The 17,857-nt window shown below is 51.2% G+C and overlaps 1 protein-coding gene across 3 annotated transcripts in view; it reads right to left on the bottom strand.

Annotated features, from left to right (window-relative positions):
* Window positions 1-2,274: 2,274 nt before the first annotated feature.
* CCDC93 (CCC complex scaffolding subunit CCDC93) overlaps window positions 2,275-17,857 on the bottom strand; it is an 89,095-nt gene continuing 73,512 nt past the window's right edge. For all 3 annotated transcript variants that reach the window (XM_082630583.1, XM_082630582.1, XM_082630584.1), the window contains exons 19-24: window positions 15,884-15,992; window positions 13,836-13,918; window positions 11,785-11,822; window positions 10,140-10,224; window positions 7,288-7,401; window positions 2,275-2,790 (exon numbers count right to left, since the gene is read on the bottom strand). In XM_082630583.1, the coding sequence (XP_082486709.1) occupies window positions 2,737-2,790; window positions 7,288-7,401; window positions 10,140-10,224; window positions 11,785-11,822; window positions 13,836-13,918; window positions 15,884-15,992 (483 nt within the window). In that variant the 3' untranslated portion in view covers window positions 2,275-2,736. The remainder of the gene's footprint in view (window positions 2,791-7,287; window positions 7,402-10,139; window positions 10,225-11,784; window positions 11,823-13,835; window positions 13,919-15,883; window positions 15,993-17,857) is intronic.

The raw sequence follows: 17,857 nt of genomic DNA, 5'->3' as shown, positions 1-17,857 counted from the left end.
TACCCTGCGGACTCTAAGAGAGCTCAGGCCTGACGAACTTGGGCTGTGCCCTCCCTGTTAAAAAGGGAGACAGGCCCCTGGCTTGTAACCTCAGCGCCTCCCTCGGGTGTGATTAGCTGAGCCCAGTGAGCCAGGAGCCTGAATCCAGGCCAAGGACAGCAACAATTACGTCCCCAGATGCCTCGTGGTTGTCTAGCACGTCCTGCTCGTGGCAGCTCTGATTTCCGTTTAAACCGAAGCAGCCCCATGTACTCCCTGAGGGCCAAGTGGGATGGAGGGGGGCCCCAGCCCACAGGCTCCCCGAGAATCCCAGGGCACCTGCCGTCAGCAAGCTCGCTGCTCTGACTGAGCAGGGACGACGGACCACTCCCCGGGGAAACCCTGTTCCTCCTGAAGCACAGGTTTCCTAAAAGTAACTTATTTTTTAGCTCCAGAAAAGCCTGTGGGCTTGGCAGAACAGCCAGCCATACTCTGTGGCCACACAGAAGGACACGATCCTGGGAGGGCCCCCTGAGGGGCCTCTGAAATGATCAGGGCCTCGGGGCATCTCCTCAGCCTCTGAGGCCTAACTGTAAAGCACATTTTATGTCCTCATAACTCACAAGGGCAGCATCCGCCCCGTGGCTTATCTGTGGCAAACAGAATTCTGAAGACGGACTTCTGTAGTTTAATTCAAAATGTGCTCAAGGAACAGAAATTGATTTATTATCTATCTTAGGCCTTGCAGATTAAAAAATGGGAAAAGATATCTACTGATACCTCCCTACACCCAAACCAAACCAAACGGAACCCTTTAGAAACAGCCCAAAGTAAACGCCCCTACTTTTAGAAGAATTATCGGTTGCTTTGGATTAGTCATGCCCTACTTTCCCCAGTCATCTAGGAGGAGGACCACCACAACCTCTGATATTCCCTGTTCCTCTTCCCTACCACCTGTGGATAACACACAAATAATGTAATTGCTCACAAGTTGTTGGTTAGGGAATGGGTGCGTGAGCTTCTCAACACGATAACCAAGATGCTTCTCGGAACCCGAAACAGTTTCCAGTCAAACTGTTGTCTCCTTCCCCTGCCCTCGGAGCCCCACCTGCTCTTTGGCAGTCACTTGTTTCAACTTCAATGAGTCCTTTCAAAACCCACAAATGACCAGGGCTCAGGGCCAAGTGGAGAAGCGCATGGCCCAGGGACAGTGCCCTTATCACTCGGGCACCGGGAGCAGCCTCCTCACGGGGTGGGCCTCGCTGAGAGGACACAGAAGCCAAAGGCTGTTAATCCAGCAAGAGACTGTTGAAGTCTGTACGCATCAGCCCCGCTTAACGTATACGTTAGGGAACTAAAAATCAGCACGGCGTCCCTGTGGCTGCACTGAGCGCCCTCCTTGCATGTTTGAGCTTTTATGTTTTATGACCCAAACCTGCTGACTGGTACGTATGCAAGGCTCATGTGGAATGACGTGCAAGCCTCGAGCTGGGTTCACTGACCCCAAGCTGCCAGATTGCCCAGGGCTGGGGCAGGAGAAGTTCCGTCTGGATGGACTGCTCCTTCCAGAGGAGAAACCTGAGCCCTCCACCTTCCCTTCAAGGCCCTGCAAAGGCGGATCGCAGCCCACCTTTCCCGACTGGTCTCTAAAGCCTCCTGCAGAGACTGGCCGCTCACTCGTCTCCCCACAAGCATGCCTTGTACTCTCCCCACACCCTCCTCAGTTTTAATCACAGCCGTACTTTATCCAAAATGGCCTTCCCACCAATCTCTGCTATTAAATAGCTATTCCCCCTTCAGATCCAGCCCAGACCCAGCCTGCTCCATGAAGCCCTCTGGATCTCCGCACACCTCGCTGCTCTTCCTGCTGGGACGCCCTCTGCCACCTGCTCACGGCTGGTCCCTCCGCCACTTACACGCTGGCCTGGACGGCAGTGGCTGGTGGGAGAGCCCATCTCCGGGCCCAGCCCTGACCTGTGCAGAGCAGAGGGCATGTGATGTGCTCTTGGCGAGGGGGATGCACAGGACCATCCACAGGTTGGCTGGGACTCACAGGAGAATAGGGTGAGGTGAGGTGTCATTCTTACTTACGTGTCCTCAAGCTGAGGCCCCTGTTTTCGATTTGTGGTGAGATGAACTTGAGCGGAGCGGGAGGGGGAAGCCAGGGCAGGTGCTGAGCTTCCTTTCTAGTTGCTACACCATCAAGCCTGCTGGCTGGCACCCGAGGGGACGGGAACAAAAGGCACCACGGGCACGTGAAAGGCCCAAGTGAGCAACACTCACCTGGGCTGGTCATTCAGCTAAAAGCCTTGTTTACTAAGAAAAAAAAATCCCAGTGGTCAAGCTCTGGGGCCACTCGCTGGGAGCTTGGCTGCAGGGTCTACGCCACCCTGCTCTCTCCCTCAGTGCCTCCTTCTCAGTGGCTGCTCAATTAACATTACTTTATTCAGAGTCCAGACAAACACGGTACCTTCATATGTGCAATGTCACTGGAGAAATAAGAGTTGAATCGACACAGAGAACAAATAATGCCCACATTTCTTCACCGGAGGATGGGTGTTATCCAAGCCACAATGGTTGCACCATCTGATTCCATTGACAACAATGGAAGCAAATAGGAGAAAGGAAATATCCAGGGTGTCGAGATCATCACACCTGCGTCCTTGCTGCAGCGTTCAGAACCATTTCACCACCTTGTAGTTGATACACGGCATTTAGAAAAAGACATCAGTGACATACGATGCCGTCTGGGAATTTTCAGGAGGCCTTGGCTTTCACCTTGGACAGCAGCACCTCGTTCTTGCGGCCCTCCTGGAGGGGAAGCAGAGACAGAGAGAGAGAGAGCAGAGAGGTGGGGACTGTGTCAGCACCCGCATGAGGCTCAGATGGCCTCTGCATCCTTTCCCATCCCGCAGGGAGCCCTGTGGACCATGGACCGGCCTCCTTGCACGCTGCCACCGGCATGGCGGAGCTTCCTGGCCACACACTGACCTTCAAAGCCCCAACGGCTACAAAGACGACTGGTTTCTGGACTGTCAGACTGAGGATAGGAGAGGATTAGGCACTGTCATTCCGAAAGACTTCAAGAAGCCTCTAAAATCCCAAGGGACAGAAGCAGAAAGCAGATACTTACGTGCCAATCTCGGACCCCTCCAGCGAGGAAGGGGGAAAGTCCTCGGAGACCATGGCCTAAGGAGTTACAAGAGGCAGCGCCCGTCCACACAGCAGGCGGAGCACGTAGAAAAGCTCTTACCCCGGCAACAGTGAAGGTTAAGAACACCCTTGGCTTTACGAGAGAAACCCACAGACAACAGAGGGAGAGAGACGCGTCAAGGGACGCCTCCCCCTCGAAGTGAGCTGAAGGAAACCCATCACTGTGTGTGCTGAGGGGTCACTGGGGCCTCCCCCGTGTGGGGAGTCTGGCGTCCAGGGTGCAAGGTCACTGATGCCTCGTTCTGTACCCCCTTCTTCCAAAGCTTATCACTGTGTGTCCTCCCTCCCCCTTGTTCGTAGAGGCCTGGACAGCTCAGGGTACCTGCATCTGCTAGCACACCATCTCCACCCCTTCCCCGGGCCACGTCACAAGGAGCCCTGTTTAGAGTGAGAGGTGAATGCGGCGGGGGGAAGGGCCTGGAGGGGACGAGCCCAAGGGTGCAGGCCCGGCGTGTGGCTAGGCCTCCAGCTGCCATGCTTGGCTGGAGATCCACTTAGTGTGGAAGAAAGTTTCTGTCACCCTTGGCCCCTCTGCATCCAAGACCCCTAAAGTCAATGTTTCCATCTCCCTGGGCCCGGCCAGGTGCTCCCACTTCTCTGGAGGTCCTTTGGTCTTTCTGGCTGCAAGGACCCTGGTTCACTTGTAGGGTTTCTGTGTATCTTCCACTCAGAGCTGGGGAGGCTCTGGGCTGGGTGGGGGTGAAGCTGAATTGTTCTGCCAGAAGCAAGATACTCTGACATTTTTAAAGCACGTGTTTTTGGAGGGGTAGATAGTTAATTTTTCCTGGGGATGGGAAAAAAAAAAGAAGGTGAAGATAAGTAACATTTGTTGTGTTAGAAAAGTTGAGAAGAAAGTTTTCTTATTTAAAACGAGTTACTGAGATTTGCTTGGGTGAAAAACCTCCAGCCAGAATAAAAGGGGGGGGGGAGGGGTAAAGACAGACAAAGACAGGCAGAGTCATGCTATTATATTGTGAGACCACTTTCTCTACTTCTGTGTGTTTTTCAAAATTTCCATAATAAAAAGATAAAATAATAAAACAATGAATAAATAACTTTTGTTACCCACCTCACCTTCTGAATAGGGCAAAAAAAAAAAACCCTAAAAACCCAAACAAACAACTCATAAGCATCAAAACACTGCTGTGGCAGAGTCCACCAGGGGTGATTTTGCTCGTCACACCACACTGAGATGATGCTGGAAGTTCTCAGTAAAAACATCCTTGGCTGTCACCTGGTGCGTGAGCACTGATTACATTTCATGGAATCTCCTCAGAGCCTTTCGGGGCTACAGAATGATACTGTCGGTCTGTGCAAAGCAAATACAGAAAGGGCCCTTTAGGTGTTTCTTTCTATAAGAAAAGGGAAAATGTCTCCTCCCTCCTGCTTCTTTCCTGCTGAAGACGGTATGGGGCTCGCTATGTGCCAGACACCCTGAGCTCCGCTCACCGGAGATTACGTGCCCAGAGCCAGCGTCATAAAAATGTATGGCTGGCATTCGTCAGAGCCAGGCTAGAATCTGAATCTTGGTTTGGTGACCTTGTGACAGACTGTGCTTTGAGAAACACAATTAGTTGGTGTAATAATGCAATTAAGGTGATTCCAGAGTATGTGTTTTTTCCTGGCAGACTTGTTATTAATAAACCGTCCCAGAGCAAGCAAGCCCATGGGATTTCAGAGACAACCCGACATTGCCAGTCAAAAAGGCCTTGATCCCAGAGGAGGCTGGACCAGGCACGGAGCCCACAGGCGTCATGGGGCTCAGTTAATGTGGAGTCAACTAAACCATAAAGGGATGACGGCGGTGGTCAAAGGCCATGTTCTGGCTAAAACCGTGCTCTGCATGAAGAACCATTACTGCCCAGGACGGTGCTGGGGACCAGGATGCAGTGAGAATTCAGAATTGGGAAGCAGTAACCCAAGCAGGTCGAGGAGAGGCGAATAAAGGAGGCAGACAGAGGGTTCTGGGAGGAGAGTCCATCCTGGGATGAAAGTCTGACTTTTCGAGCTGTGTTTCTTCCACAAATGAGATCTTACCTGGCACTGCAATACGTAAAAGAGCAGAATTCCTCTACCTGGAGGAATGGGGTGGAAACTGGGGAGCAGCAAGCAAGCCTCAGCACCTGTGATGGCCCCAAGTTACCTCAGAGGATCTTGAAAAAAAAATGTAAGATTTGGGAATGCTAACCTGTGGTTGTTAATTTTAAATTTTTGCCAAGTAAAATGATTAAAAAAAAAGGAATGCGTACTGTCACTATCATTTTATAAGAGAGAACAATTTTAACATCAAAAAACAAGGGGATGTGCAATTTTTTAGAAAGGTGAGTCCTTTAAGTGAAATACACTTAGCTATCTGAGGAACATATATCACATTCCCCCTACCCCCTTTTTTCCAACTTGTTTTGGACTGAAGAAAACTGAGGCCAGCACCTGGCCCAGTCTGGGGTCTTCTCGGGCTCTGAGGGACCCACCCTCAGTCTCTGACTGAGAGTAACTGTGCCGAAGAGGCAGGAACGTGGAAACCTCAACCTTAACACGTCTGAGGGAACCTTCCCTTCGGAGCAGAGACCACCCCAAGCCTTCAGCCTGAGAGCCTGCAGTGCAACAGTGAGCTTTTCTATGCCACTTTTATTTGCTTTGATTCTGACAGCTTATACTTATCCTCCTCAGCTCATTTGCTTTCTGTTCCTGCTGTCAAAAGGGCGGTGCTGGAGTTCACGCAACATGTGAAATGCAGTTCTCCTCTGGGCCTTTTCTCTTTGTGCGTTATTTGGGAAAAAAGAGCTCAGATGGGGAGCAGTGGGTCCCTACTTGTTCCCTGTCAGCTCACTCACTGGCCCTTCAGCTCCAACTGCTGCTGGCCACAGGGGCTTCCAGACCCGGAGCACCTCGCCTGGCCACTCTGCCCAAGGCCAGGTCCTTCTCATCGGAAAGAGGCCTTCCCTGACCACACCCTCTACATTAGTCCCCGCCAAGGCAATGGCTGGAAGTACTTCTTATTTGTTACTACCTGTTTATGAGGGTCTGTTTCCTAGCTTGCTATCTGTCTCCCCGACCACAATGCAAGCTCCCGGACACAGGGACCCAGTCTGTTTTACGACCTGATATATCTATCCCAGGGCCGTGGCGGGAGCTGGAAGAAAGAACATTTATTGAAAGGACGAGAGAATCTGAAATGCCTACGGTTGTGGTTCTCAAAAATTAAGTTACAAAAAAGGGGAGGAGAAGTAGAGAAGAAAAAGACAAGGAAGGGAGAGAGAAGAGCCTCAAAACAGGTAAGGACCAAATTACTGGTATGGACACATTGTATTTTTTATTCCACTGACCACACCCCAGGATACAACTACCTTTAGCCGCCCCCTGTATTTTCAGCAATCTCTAAATTCACTAAAACCACATGGATTTACATTAGAAAGGGGGAAAAAATTCCGGAACATAAAGCTGATGAGACAGATCTTGGCAAGCAACAGAATGAAGTCTCCTTTCTGGAAATTTTCTTAAAAGGGCACGTTTCCTTCTGGAATGATGGAGAATAATCCTGCCCAAATGCAGGGAGAAAAGACAGGGGCAAACAAAGTTCACCTGCGTGTGGGTGTGACAGGTGCCAGACACAGACTAGATGCTCTCCTCTTTCGTCTGACCCAACAGGGATGAGGTCCCTCTCCACCTGCACAGCTGGCGAGTGGCAGGATGTGAACCCAAGCCTGCCACACTCAAAGTCACTCTCCTCCCATGTGGCTTCTCAAGGTCCCTCCCCAGTCTAAGATTGGGAGGAGGGAAAATGCCAGACCTGAACCCACAGCAAACACTGTTTCCAGGTAGGCTGATGAGGCCATTTTACTCGTGAGTTTAATGTGGTTACTGAGTGTTAGGAAATTGAAGTGACGTTTCTTAGAATGTTCAGTTAGAGCCTCAAGATGGGCCACAGAACAACGCAATCGTGATGCACGCTTCACTGTCACATCCACTGCCAACTTGCTATCTCCCATTTCAGACCAGTGGAAAAACAAAGCAATGTTCTGGTTTGCAAAGGCTCACCTGGGGGTGAACACAAATCTCGCCCAGCCTTACATGCCAGCCCGGCCCTCCTCTTACCTCCTTGAACTCTTTCACAGTCTTAAAGTACAGCCTCTGTTTTTCTAACAGTTCCAAGTACTGGTCGTTCAGCTGGTCTCTTCTCATTTTGTTCTCCTGCTTCTTCTTCTCCATCTGTTGAAACATTTTGGGAAATGGTGATAAAAGGCATGTTCTGACCAAGGGCGGCTGGCAACGTCCAAAAGGCAACTATTACTAACATTTTCGTGGATTTCCTTCCAGTAGTTTCCTTCTATGCATCATTTTTGAGGTTGGCTTATTGATTTGCATAATATTGCACAGAGACTCTATAATTTTTCAGCAATTCTCCTATCACTGGGCATTAACTGTTTCCTTTACAGTAAGTCCCCTATATACGAACCTTCAAGTTGTGAACTTTCAAAGATGAGAACGTGCATTTGCGTGTCCAATCACGTTAGTTCATGTGTCTGGCGTACACTGTCATGTGTGTGCATCCTCTATAAGTGGTTGTGCTTTTGTGTACTTTACTGTACTGTATAGAGTACAGTATCTTTATTTCAAATCCAGGATGTCCGGAAGCAAGCGTAAAAGCAGTGGTGACGTAGCTGGTACTGTATTGTACTTTTCAAGGTACTGTACTGTAAGATTAAAAATGTTTTATTTTTTTGTGTTTGTTTTTTATGTATTATTTGTGTGAAAAGTATTATAAACCTATTACAGTACAGTACTGTATAACTGATTGTGTTAGTTGGGTACCTAGGCCAACTTTGTTGGACTTAAGAACAAATTGGACTTAACGAATGTGCTCTCGGAACGGAATTCATTTGTAGGGGACTTACTGTAATGAGTTTTTGTGTGAATATTTGTGTGAATATAAACAATTTCACAAGAAACAGGTAGGCAGTACCCTCTTTATTCAGCAACTCTTCCATGGAAACCTAGTCTATTACTTGCACTCACTGCTCGTCTGTTCTGTGTACACCCTGCACCTGTCAGTTCCGGGGAAACCTGAGCTCTGGGGTACACACACTCCCCTGCCACCTCTATCTGAGCAGGACCCATCATGACACCTAGATACGGAGGGCTATGATTTTGTTTCTTTTAAATAAACACAACAAAAGACATCCATCCAAATGAGCACTGCTCTGCAGAGCAGACTTACTCCATTCAAGTGCCAGTCAATACTCAAACCCTACCTGGAACCCTTGTTGAGAACTGCTTTTGGAGGCAACAGAATGAATTCACTTAAGGCAAACAGTTCTTGGGTGCCTGCTACAGGTCAGGTGCTGTTGTCAGCCACCAGCAGCACAGACACGAGAGGAGAGAGCCCTCCCTGCCCTGGGACCTGACCATCCTTCTGGTGCCCGGCCACCTTGTGGGGGGGACGGCCACAAGGGCTGCCTCCTTCGCTGGCCAGCACTGAGGTGCCTTCACCATGAAGCCTGGGGGAGGATGGAGAGAGTGAAGGGGTCGGGCTCATTTCTTTCCCCAGAAATGCATCAGATAGTAAACAAAGGGGAAGCCAAAGGCGAAAAACCCCAGTAACTTCCTGTTGTCCTTTACTATGAGCAAGAGCATCCCCTGAGGACAAGCATGGTGGGTGGAAAGGTCCCTGCACTGAGGGTGGGTTGTTACAGGCCTGTGGTTGGCCAGGCTCTCTGCCCCCCCACTTCCCTCACACCCCAGATCATCAAGAAGGGACTCCACTCCCTCCTGCAAGAGAGCCTGTCCGCCCTGGGTTAGGGTCCACGCACGTGGCCAGGTGCCGCCTCATCTTTGCCCTCATTTTTGAGGTTGAATAGTCTTGTCACCAGTGACACTTTTTTTTCTTTTTTTTGCTCTTTTGACATGATTTTATTGACGTCCTTAATAGGAAGATGAATATTTTGCTACAGGGAAGGGGATATGGTGAGCTTTTGCCCGCAGTTCATCTCTGGTGAGATGGGATTACAGGCAGCTTGAATGAGTGGATTTTTAGGACAGGTCCTACAGGCAATCCTCCCTTTCATGTGTTTACATTCTGGTTGCCCTCATTGGACCACTTTGCCCCAGGATTGTGAGACGAGATGCCTTAAGTCCCCAGAAGGTTTCACTGCCGTGCCCAAGGACCAGGTGTGTGATATGTTTTAAAAACACGACCAAAAACAAGAGACGTTGGAAGCACTAGTTAAGATCTGTCTGGCTATGGTAGTGGGAGGCTGTGGCTGCGTGTCCGCCTTTCAGACCATCAGCAGATCTTCTTTCCTACTGACACAGTGTGCCCGTGCAGAGCCACAGAGCGTGGGAATCCCCACGCTGCGCCCCGTCTGGATGATTCTCTGCAAAGCTATCTCTGGAGCACCCATACCCCTCTTCAGCTCCTCTCTTTTCTCTTCTGACTTCTGAGGCTCAATATCATCTCACTTTAGCAGAGTTCAGCAATTACTTGCACTTTTTACAGGGGGTTCCTGGAAACGAAAATGCTCTTAAGCTGCTAAGGAATGAATCCCTAACGGTAGAATGTCAGGAACCAAAGAGCCAGTGAGGATGTGATTCTGGGCAAGAGAGAAGGCCTGCTGGTGAAAGTATCCTCATCCGTGAAATGGGGGGAACCCCACTCACTTAAGAGGGCTTTAGGAGGATTAGCACAGTGCTTGGCACATGGTAGGTGTTCAGTCCACAGAGCTGTTGCTAAGAGCAGCCTTTGAACAACCAGTGCGGGCAGCCCGAGGAGCTAGCCCACCCACTGCAGCGTCAGAGGCCTGGTGGGACCCCTTGCAGAGACACTGAAGATATGTCTTCAGAATTGAGAGCACGTTCCCAGGACAAACAGAAGAGGCCTGCTTTCCCCAGGGCCTTCTCCGTCACCAGTGTGAAACCCTGGCCGCATTACAGAAAGGAAACCATCTGACCTTCATTCGACTTTGCTTAATTCCTTCTACGATCTGTTCCATCTGACGTAAAAACTGGTCCCGGGAAGCAGGGGAGGCCATGGCTCTGAAAGAAAGACCAGCAGAGGTACGACCAGCAAACAGGACTCTCAGAAAGGGGGAGGCACCGAGGGGGTCAGCCCTGTACCCAGATAATGCCCCAAGAGGCAAGCAGGCATTTGCAAGGCAGGATGGACCCGTGGGGTCCCCGAGATTCCAGGCAGCCAAAGATTCTAAACTCTGAGGAAGGCATGAAAATTAGCCTGGTCTTGTAACTGAATAGTAATCTTTTTTTCCCACGCTCCCTATAGTCTTCTTACTAATACGTATTTTCTTAAATAAAATAAAACGTGACTAAAATTAACAATTTTTTTTTAAATTTTGAACAATGGCAGGTTCTGCTTAAGAAATGAATTTCACTTAGTTTTTAAAAACCTGCAGATTTAGAGGCACTGCTCACAACTGAGAGACATTTTCTGAGGTTTTCCTAAAACCAGGCGGGGAAACCTGGTCCTGCTTCCAGGAATAGCAGCTAAAGAAATGATGCCCTAAAACATGCCCCTTCACCTGCAGTTCTGCAGAGGAAATGACACCAGAAGGATCAGAGCACATGGATACAAGAGTGAGAATTCTTCCAAAGGACAGGCTGAGAGAAAGCAGAATTGGCCACAAAAACACTCAAACCTCAGCTTCTCTCCATGATCAGGGGATAAAGATGAAGGCACCATTTTTAGAAGTGTCACAAGGTTGTTAAGTCACTAACTGAATCTGAATATTAAATGGGGCTGTGAGGATTTTTGTTTTTAGTTAGAAATGAAACTTAAAGTCTAGAACTTGTTATCCGTTAAGATTTTATAGTTGCTGGTCACCTGCTAGGGAACAGCAGAGACCTGTGCTGGAAGGGGAGGAAGACTGATGGGCGGAGCGCCAGCCTGGGGTTGCCCGGATGGCGGGCAGGCCAATGGCCATGCTTGAGGGCTGGTATGATTTGGGTACAGATGGGCCTTGCCATCCAACTTTTAGAGAATATATTTATACCTGAACAAAGTAGTTTAGAGTATGCACATGACTTAAAAGCCAAAATCTACCACAAGATTTGAAAAGTATTTAAAAAAATCATATAGATTATTTCATTATTTAAATTTTATCTTATTTTATTTTTTGGCCACGCCACACGGCTTGTGGGATCTTAGTTCCCCGACGAGGGACTGAAGCTGGGCCCTCGGCAGTGAAAGCACAGAGTCCTAACCACTGGGCCACCAGGGAATTCCCTCGTTATCTAAACTTTAAAGCATCTCTACGTGCTCAAGAACAAATGTTATTAATCTCATCCTAGCAGGACAAAAGTAATCTATGAAGAAATCATAGTAGTTAGGCATAGTCAAATTATTTGAAAGTTCACCTTTTCCCTAAGCTATTCTTTGGTGTTTTAAAAATTCACTGTATCGTTAAGTTTTTGCAAGAACTCAAGCTCTGCGTAAACCGAGGCACATCCGCACGTAGCAGCAGGGGTGAAAGTGTAAGAATCCCACCCTGAGCACTGAGCCTTGCTCGATCGGGCAGAGGTGAGCCAACAAAAGTGCAGGGCACACAAGCCACCGATGGGAGGAGGGCCGAGAGCACTTACTGTGAGAAGTTCTCATGAACTGAGTTCAGCAGGCTAATCTGGGGAGGAAAGAAGAACAAGAACACAAAGCAAAGGCTGAGACGCCTGTGCTGACCCCAGCCACCGCAAGCTCGTCCCGTGTCTCTGGAGGCTGCTTCTGAGATTAACACACCTTGTTCGCACAGATGAAAGTAACAGGAAAAAAAAGAGCGACGTGTTCTCACCTCCGGAGTTTCCCCAGAGCGTCTACCTTCCCACAGCCATGAGCACAGAAATGACGGAACCCAGATCCCAGCTGGGAAGGCTCAGCCAACATTAGGGCTCTTAGGGCTGGACCACAGCCCTTTCGATCTCACCAAACACTGCTCTTTATTTTCAGGGCCATCAGCTTAGCAGAGGGTCAGTGGGCATGGAGGGTGAGAACACTGTGCCCATTCTACTCCTTCCCACAAAGTCTCTGCCAATGCGGCCAGCTGCCGGGTGGCTCCGAGAGCCACCGCGGGGATGCGCCATTCAAGGCCCCTCTCTCCCCTAGAAATGCCACAGCCCGCACCTAGGACCCTCTATGTGTCCTGATGATCATCCGGGGCAGGCCTCTGAGTCTGGAGTCTAGAAACCTAGGTCCTCTTTCTGGCTCTGTCACTGACTCGGCTTGTGAGCTCAGGACTGAGCATTTACTATACTTGGACTCAGGTTCATACTCTGTAAAACGGAGATGATATTCTTGTCCTTATGACTCCACAGGCATGTTGAAAGCTAAAATATCACAGGTATAAATAGACTTGAGATAAAATGTACAGTTTATGCAAATGCAAACTTCTAACCGCATTAGTATGGCTTGGAATTAAATAGCCCCGCCCCCTTGCATACTCCTCATTTTTAAAAGAATGCAACAACTTTAAACACTGCTGATGAAGGAAGGTCAGGGGGGTTCGAGGCTTCCTCAGAAGCGGCTGCCTGTCTTCCCTCACCAGGCAGGAAGAACCCAAGGCCAGGGTGTGCAGCAGAGCTACCCCCAGGGCTGACGTACATCCCCCCAACACACTCGGTTCATCTACTCGAACGTTTATCAGATGCCTGTCCTGTGCCCATTACTGTGTACGGCCCTGGATACAGAGAAAACAGAACCCAACCCCTCCTCAAGGAGTGCATCTCGGAGGAGAGAGATTGATCTGGTTTGACTGACAACAGGCAGTCAAGGACAGTACTCACTGATGCCTCCATTTGGGTCCGGGTAAAAGACACACCTGTAATATTGTTCTTAGTAAAGTGGTAATTAGTGCAGGTTGCAGGATGATGATAAAATAAATCAGGTTCTGTCACCCTCAAGGGGAGGGGGAGGCAGGAGCTACCACGTATCACCACATGCGAGGGCCTTCACAGGCACTGTCCCGTTCTGTCTCCATCACTGCAGGAGTTCTCCCCGTTTTACAGGTGAGGAAGATAAGGCCACACTGAAACCCAAACCCGTGTGAGTCCAGAGTGCCTGCTGGGGCCACCACACTGTGCTGCCGCGGGGAAGACGGCGCAGCTTTTTCCTGAACACAGCTGCACACCTGCCCCCATCGCCTGCCTTCCATCGAGGGCCCTGACCACCAGCTGATCTGGCCTGAGTCAGAGGAACAAGGAGGGGCTGCCCCGGTCACCCCTTCCGCTCCTGCTTTCGTTCTCACAGTTCTTTTAGTTCACGCCTCTGCCTGCCATGGATGATTAAACCGCCATTTCCCCGTCAACCCTGACAGCCCACCCTCCCCATTTCCTTTAGCTGGCTCTTTCCTTCCCCTAAAACTCAAACTAAAGTCTCACCAGCTCCAGGCCCTCCTCCGTATGCACCTCTCGAGCTTCCAGGATGTTTCTTTTTATGACGTCACCGCTCACGAGGCACCGTACAACTGCTGCCCACCCTGCGCAGTGGGCACTTTCTGCCCCTGTACCCGGCACGGGGCACACAACAGGTGCTCCTCCCACTTCAGCCGAGGCATCCCGACACCAGGTTCATGCGAGCTTCCCGCGCGGACAGTACTGGTAGCTGCTCGTCTGATTATGTTTCTTCTTTCTATAAAGGCTCTTACCTCTTTTTCCAAATAAACCTTCTTGTCATCCAGGGTATTATATAAAGTGAAGAACTGCTTGGTTTCTTTGTGCACTGCTGAAACTGCGAATGCAAAGAAATCAGCACATGAGTGAGAAAATGTATCAAAAGAATCCTGAGTACCCTCTCCCCGCGGAGGCACTGCGGACCTGCCGGCGCCGTCTGTGCGGAAGCCCCACGGGGCACAAAGGCTGGTGCAGGGCTGCCGCAGGCTGACGGCACGTGCGTGGCAGCCGTGACGGGCCCGCTGAGACGAGGAGCCAGCGGAAGCTCCCTGTCGGCGTGTGGGACGCGGGTTTCTCCGAAGTCCTCCAGGTGAGGGGTCCCGGGAGGAGGGCAGGGGGACGAAGCAGCCCCGTGCCAGCTCTTGCTGTCTGTGTGGCTCCCTGCCTTCCCACGCTCCTCAGGGGTGGGAGCCACAGCCGGCTCGCTTTTGTAAACCCCGTGCTTAGGGAGAAAGATTTAACTTAAGGCAGAAACTATTTTCTGCTGAGAAACTGCCATCGTTGACATCTGCCCCTGATCATCTGAGTCAAACATGAGGACCGTATAAAACGTCAGGGTGGTGAGGTAAGACGTGAAAGGAAGTGTGCGTCTGGACGCATGTTCTGAGTAGGGACAGTGCTCTGGCTCGAACCAGGAAGAATGGCTGAGACGCCAACGTCTCAAGGGAAAATCTGGGCTATATTCTGAAAGAAGACTTGGAGTTTTCCAAGTGGGAACTGTAGGGCGCTGGCCTCCTGGGCCTGGGACCAGCTCACAGGGGTGAGGGACACAGGGACTGCAGGGGGGCCAGCTGGCCCAGACGAGGCAGGACTTAGGATTCTGAAGATTGTCCATCCAGTTAGGGGGAGCTATTAAATATCAAGGCTTTTAAAGCAAGAGTGTAAAATGATCAAATTTTGTGTGAGAAAGATCCCTCAGGCAAGAGTGCAGACAAGGGGTTAGACTCTGGGCAGTGGTGAGAAGGTGGCTACAGCAGAGAAGACAGGGGGGTCTAACTTGGCTTGACGGCGATCCCAGTGACCGAGCGGAAAGACGGGGTGTGGGGAGGCAAATTCAGTCTTGTATGTGTTGAGTTTGAGGTACCCGGGAGACAAGCAAGAGTGGGAACCTAAGGAAGGGGTGCTGGTCCAGGATCTGTTTACAGAGAATGTGAGCTGGGCCTTGAAGGATTTTGTCTAACAGAGTGAACAAGGGGTCCCAGGCGCAGGTTAACAGGAGTCAAGGCCTAGGATGTCAAAGTGCGTGGTGTAGGCAGAGGCAGCGTGTGGACTGAGGAGGCCAGAGTGGGGACCGCGGGCAGGAATCAGGACCTTCAGGCGGGCCACCTAGACGGGGGACGGTCCTGGGCAGCACAAGGAGAGAGGCTTTCTTCAGCGGGTCTAGGAAGCGCCAGAGGATTTGTCACAGGAGAGAAGTGCTATGACTGGATGGGTGGGTGACAGACTCGGAAGGGGCTGCCGACCAGCTAAGGCTCACCGGGCTGAGCTGTGACGCCAGGGAGAACAGATATAGCAACAGCGCTGGGAAGAGAAAGGCAATGACAGCTCTGAGCGTCACTATGAGCCTGACGAGATGTGCTCACTGATTTAGGCTGAGGGAGACCCAGCCCTGCATCCCTGGGTGAACAGGATGCTGTTAAAGGAAAGGACCACATGAGCAAGAAGGTCTGCAGAGGAGAAGAACAATGAGCGAAGGCTGATCTAGAGACGCCGGGGTCACGAGGTTCCGCGTGACGCTGGAAAGAGGAGCCCGATGACTGACGGGTGAGGGTGGGCTGGAAGCATCACTCAAAGAGCTCAATCAGCTCAAGCTGTCTGTCCAGGGAGAGGGCAGTCAGAGCTCCATGGTGTTGCTCTTGGGCTTCTGGGCTACATGAAATGAGTGGGCCTGACGATGAGCTGGGGGCCTTCCCAGGGGTGGCCTTCATGGACGGCACCACCACGCTGAAGTGGGACGGAGCCCCTCGCCTCCTGCCCCTCCCAGGGTCAGCCCCGGGGGCTGGTGTGTGGTCGATGCACCTACTCTGGCGGTAGAGTTCGAGAAATCTCTTCTGATACTGTATTAGCTCGGCTCTGCTGGGCACTTCGTCAATCCTGCGATGCAAAATTGCGATTTCTCGGTTTCTTCGAGCCTAGATGCAAAAGGGAGGGGGAGACAACACCGTTTGGTGAAAGGCCTTACGTGTCCTCTGGGGAGCCAAAACACTGCCGCCACCCACCCTGTGCCCACACACCCGCCCTGGAAGGCAGGCACCCGACGCGGCTGCGGCCTGAGGTGTGCGTCTCAGACCCTGACTCCCCCGGCAACACAGGGAGAAGGCGTCAAAATAATGGATCGGAGGGAGGATTCTGAACGGGAGGGCATGTGTGGATGGTGCCCCCAGGCCCCCGAGGACTCCAGAGCAGCTGATTCCCAGTGCCAGGCAGGGACCCGGAAACCGAAGTGCTTCCCAGAGGACAAGGGATGCTGCCCCGCTGCGCCCATGCACATCCCACATCCCTTAGCGTGTTTGCAAAGCTCCTACAGCTTCCTCCTAAAGCAGCTTTCTGGCACTCTCCCCCTCCTGTGAAACGAACTGGGCTCTTCTAGCCGAACTGCCCCAGGTGCAGCCGGGGAGGCAGGGCTGTGCGTGGCACAGGGGAGACCTCGGGCTCCGAGGTGTGCGGCTTCCCCGAGGGGCAGCGCTGAAGAGGGCCACCCAGCTCCCACCACAGGTTCACGGTCTCAGCGCTGCTCTTCTGCTGCGCCTCCCGTCCTCCCCCTCTCCTGGCCCACGTCATCACAGCGGCAGACGGGGACCTCTAATTCGTTAGGGCGCAAAAACCCCTCCAGGCGCAAAACCCACTATCAACTCTCGTGATCAAACCAACATAGTGCCTGCTGCTCTGGCTAGAGTAGAGGGAAAGATGCACCTCTCCTTGTGGCCAAGGCTACACCTCCCATGGGTGCTCAGGCTCTGGCTCCTATACTTTCTCAGGAATCTAAAGATAAAATCATTCACTCTTTTCACTGTATCTTTAACCTCTCCTTTTCTACTGGCTTCTTCTCACTGGCATTTAAATATGTTCAAGTCCCTCATCCTTAGAAAGGCCCTTCCTTAAACCCTGATCACCTTTCAGCTTCCATCTTTCTCCTCCCTTTAATAGCACAACTTCCCGAGAGCAACGTACCCCAGTGCCTCTGACCCCTGCACTCCCCTCGGTCACCCTTCAACCCGGTGCCGCTGGCTGCTCCCAAGGCCCACTGGCACTGCTCTCGCCAAGGTCACCGCAGACCTGCTCTCCGCACCGACGGCAATTCTCAGCTGCCAGCTTTCCTGACTTCTGGCAACACTGACCCTTCTCTCCACTGAGCTCGCTGCTCAGCTGCCACGAGACCTCGGGCTCCTGTCTTCCCTGGGCCTCCGGCTGCCTGCTTGGTCTCAACCCTCATTGGTGGAGTCCTTCTTTCCCTCTTCTCAGCCTGTATTTTCACATCCTAGGTTATCACCTATACAGCGCTGACCCCCAGATCTCCAGCCCAGACTATTCCTACTTGGGTGAGTACCCCAACCTTTAAAAGCCCTAAATAGATCTTATTAACACTTCTATTCACACTCCCATCCCCTTCAGCCCTATCCTTTCTCCTTTAGGCTTTTGCTCAATGAATAACTCAAGGATCCACACTAGTGCCCAAGTCAGAAATTCCCCCACCATCCTCGACTCCACTTTTTCTCTAACCCATCCCAAGTTCCATGGATACAGCTGCTCAGACTCTCACCTGCCAGTTTATTTCTGTCCATTTTCACTAACCCAGCCCTGGCTCAGGGTTCAGCAGGCTTGGGGTTCTACTGCACCTTCCCTCTAGCCAGTATGTATGACTGACCCCAGGTCTCCAGCCTGCAGTATGCAATTCGCATATAAGCCCCCTTGTACTTTGATGTATATGGACATATCTTGGTTCTCAAACAGCCAGCCAGCTCCCAGAAGACAGAGCATCCCATTTACTATTCCTGGG

This window comes from Mesoplodon mirus, assembly GCF_964341445.2.
Source record: "Mesoplodon mirus genome assembly, chromosome: 8".
In the NCBI taxonomy this organism is placed as follows: domain Eukaryota; kingdom Metazoa; phylum Chordata; class Mammalia; order Artiodactyla; family Ziphiidae; genus Mesoplodon; species Mesoplodon mirus.
Note: the sequence above shows the minus strand (reverse complement) of the source record. Positions and strands in the feature narration are given on the sequence as shown.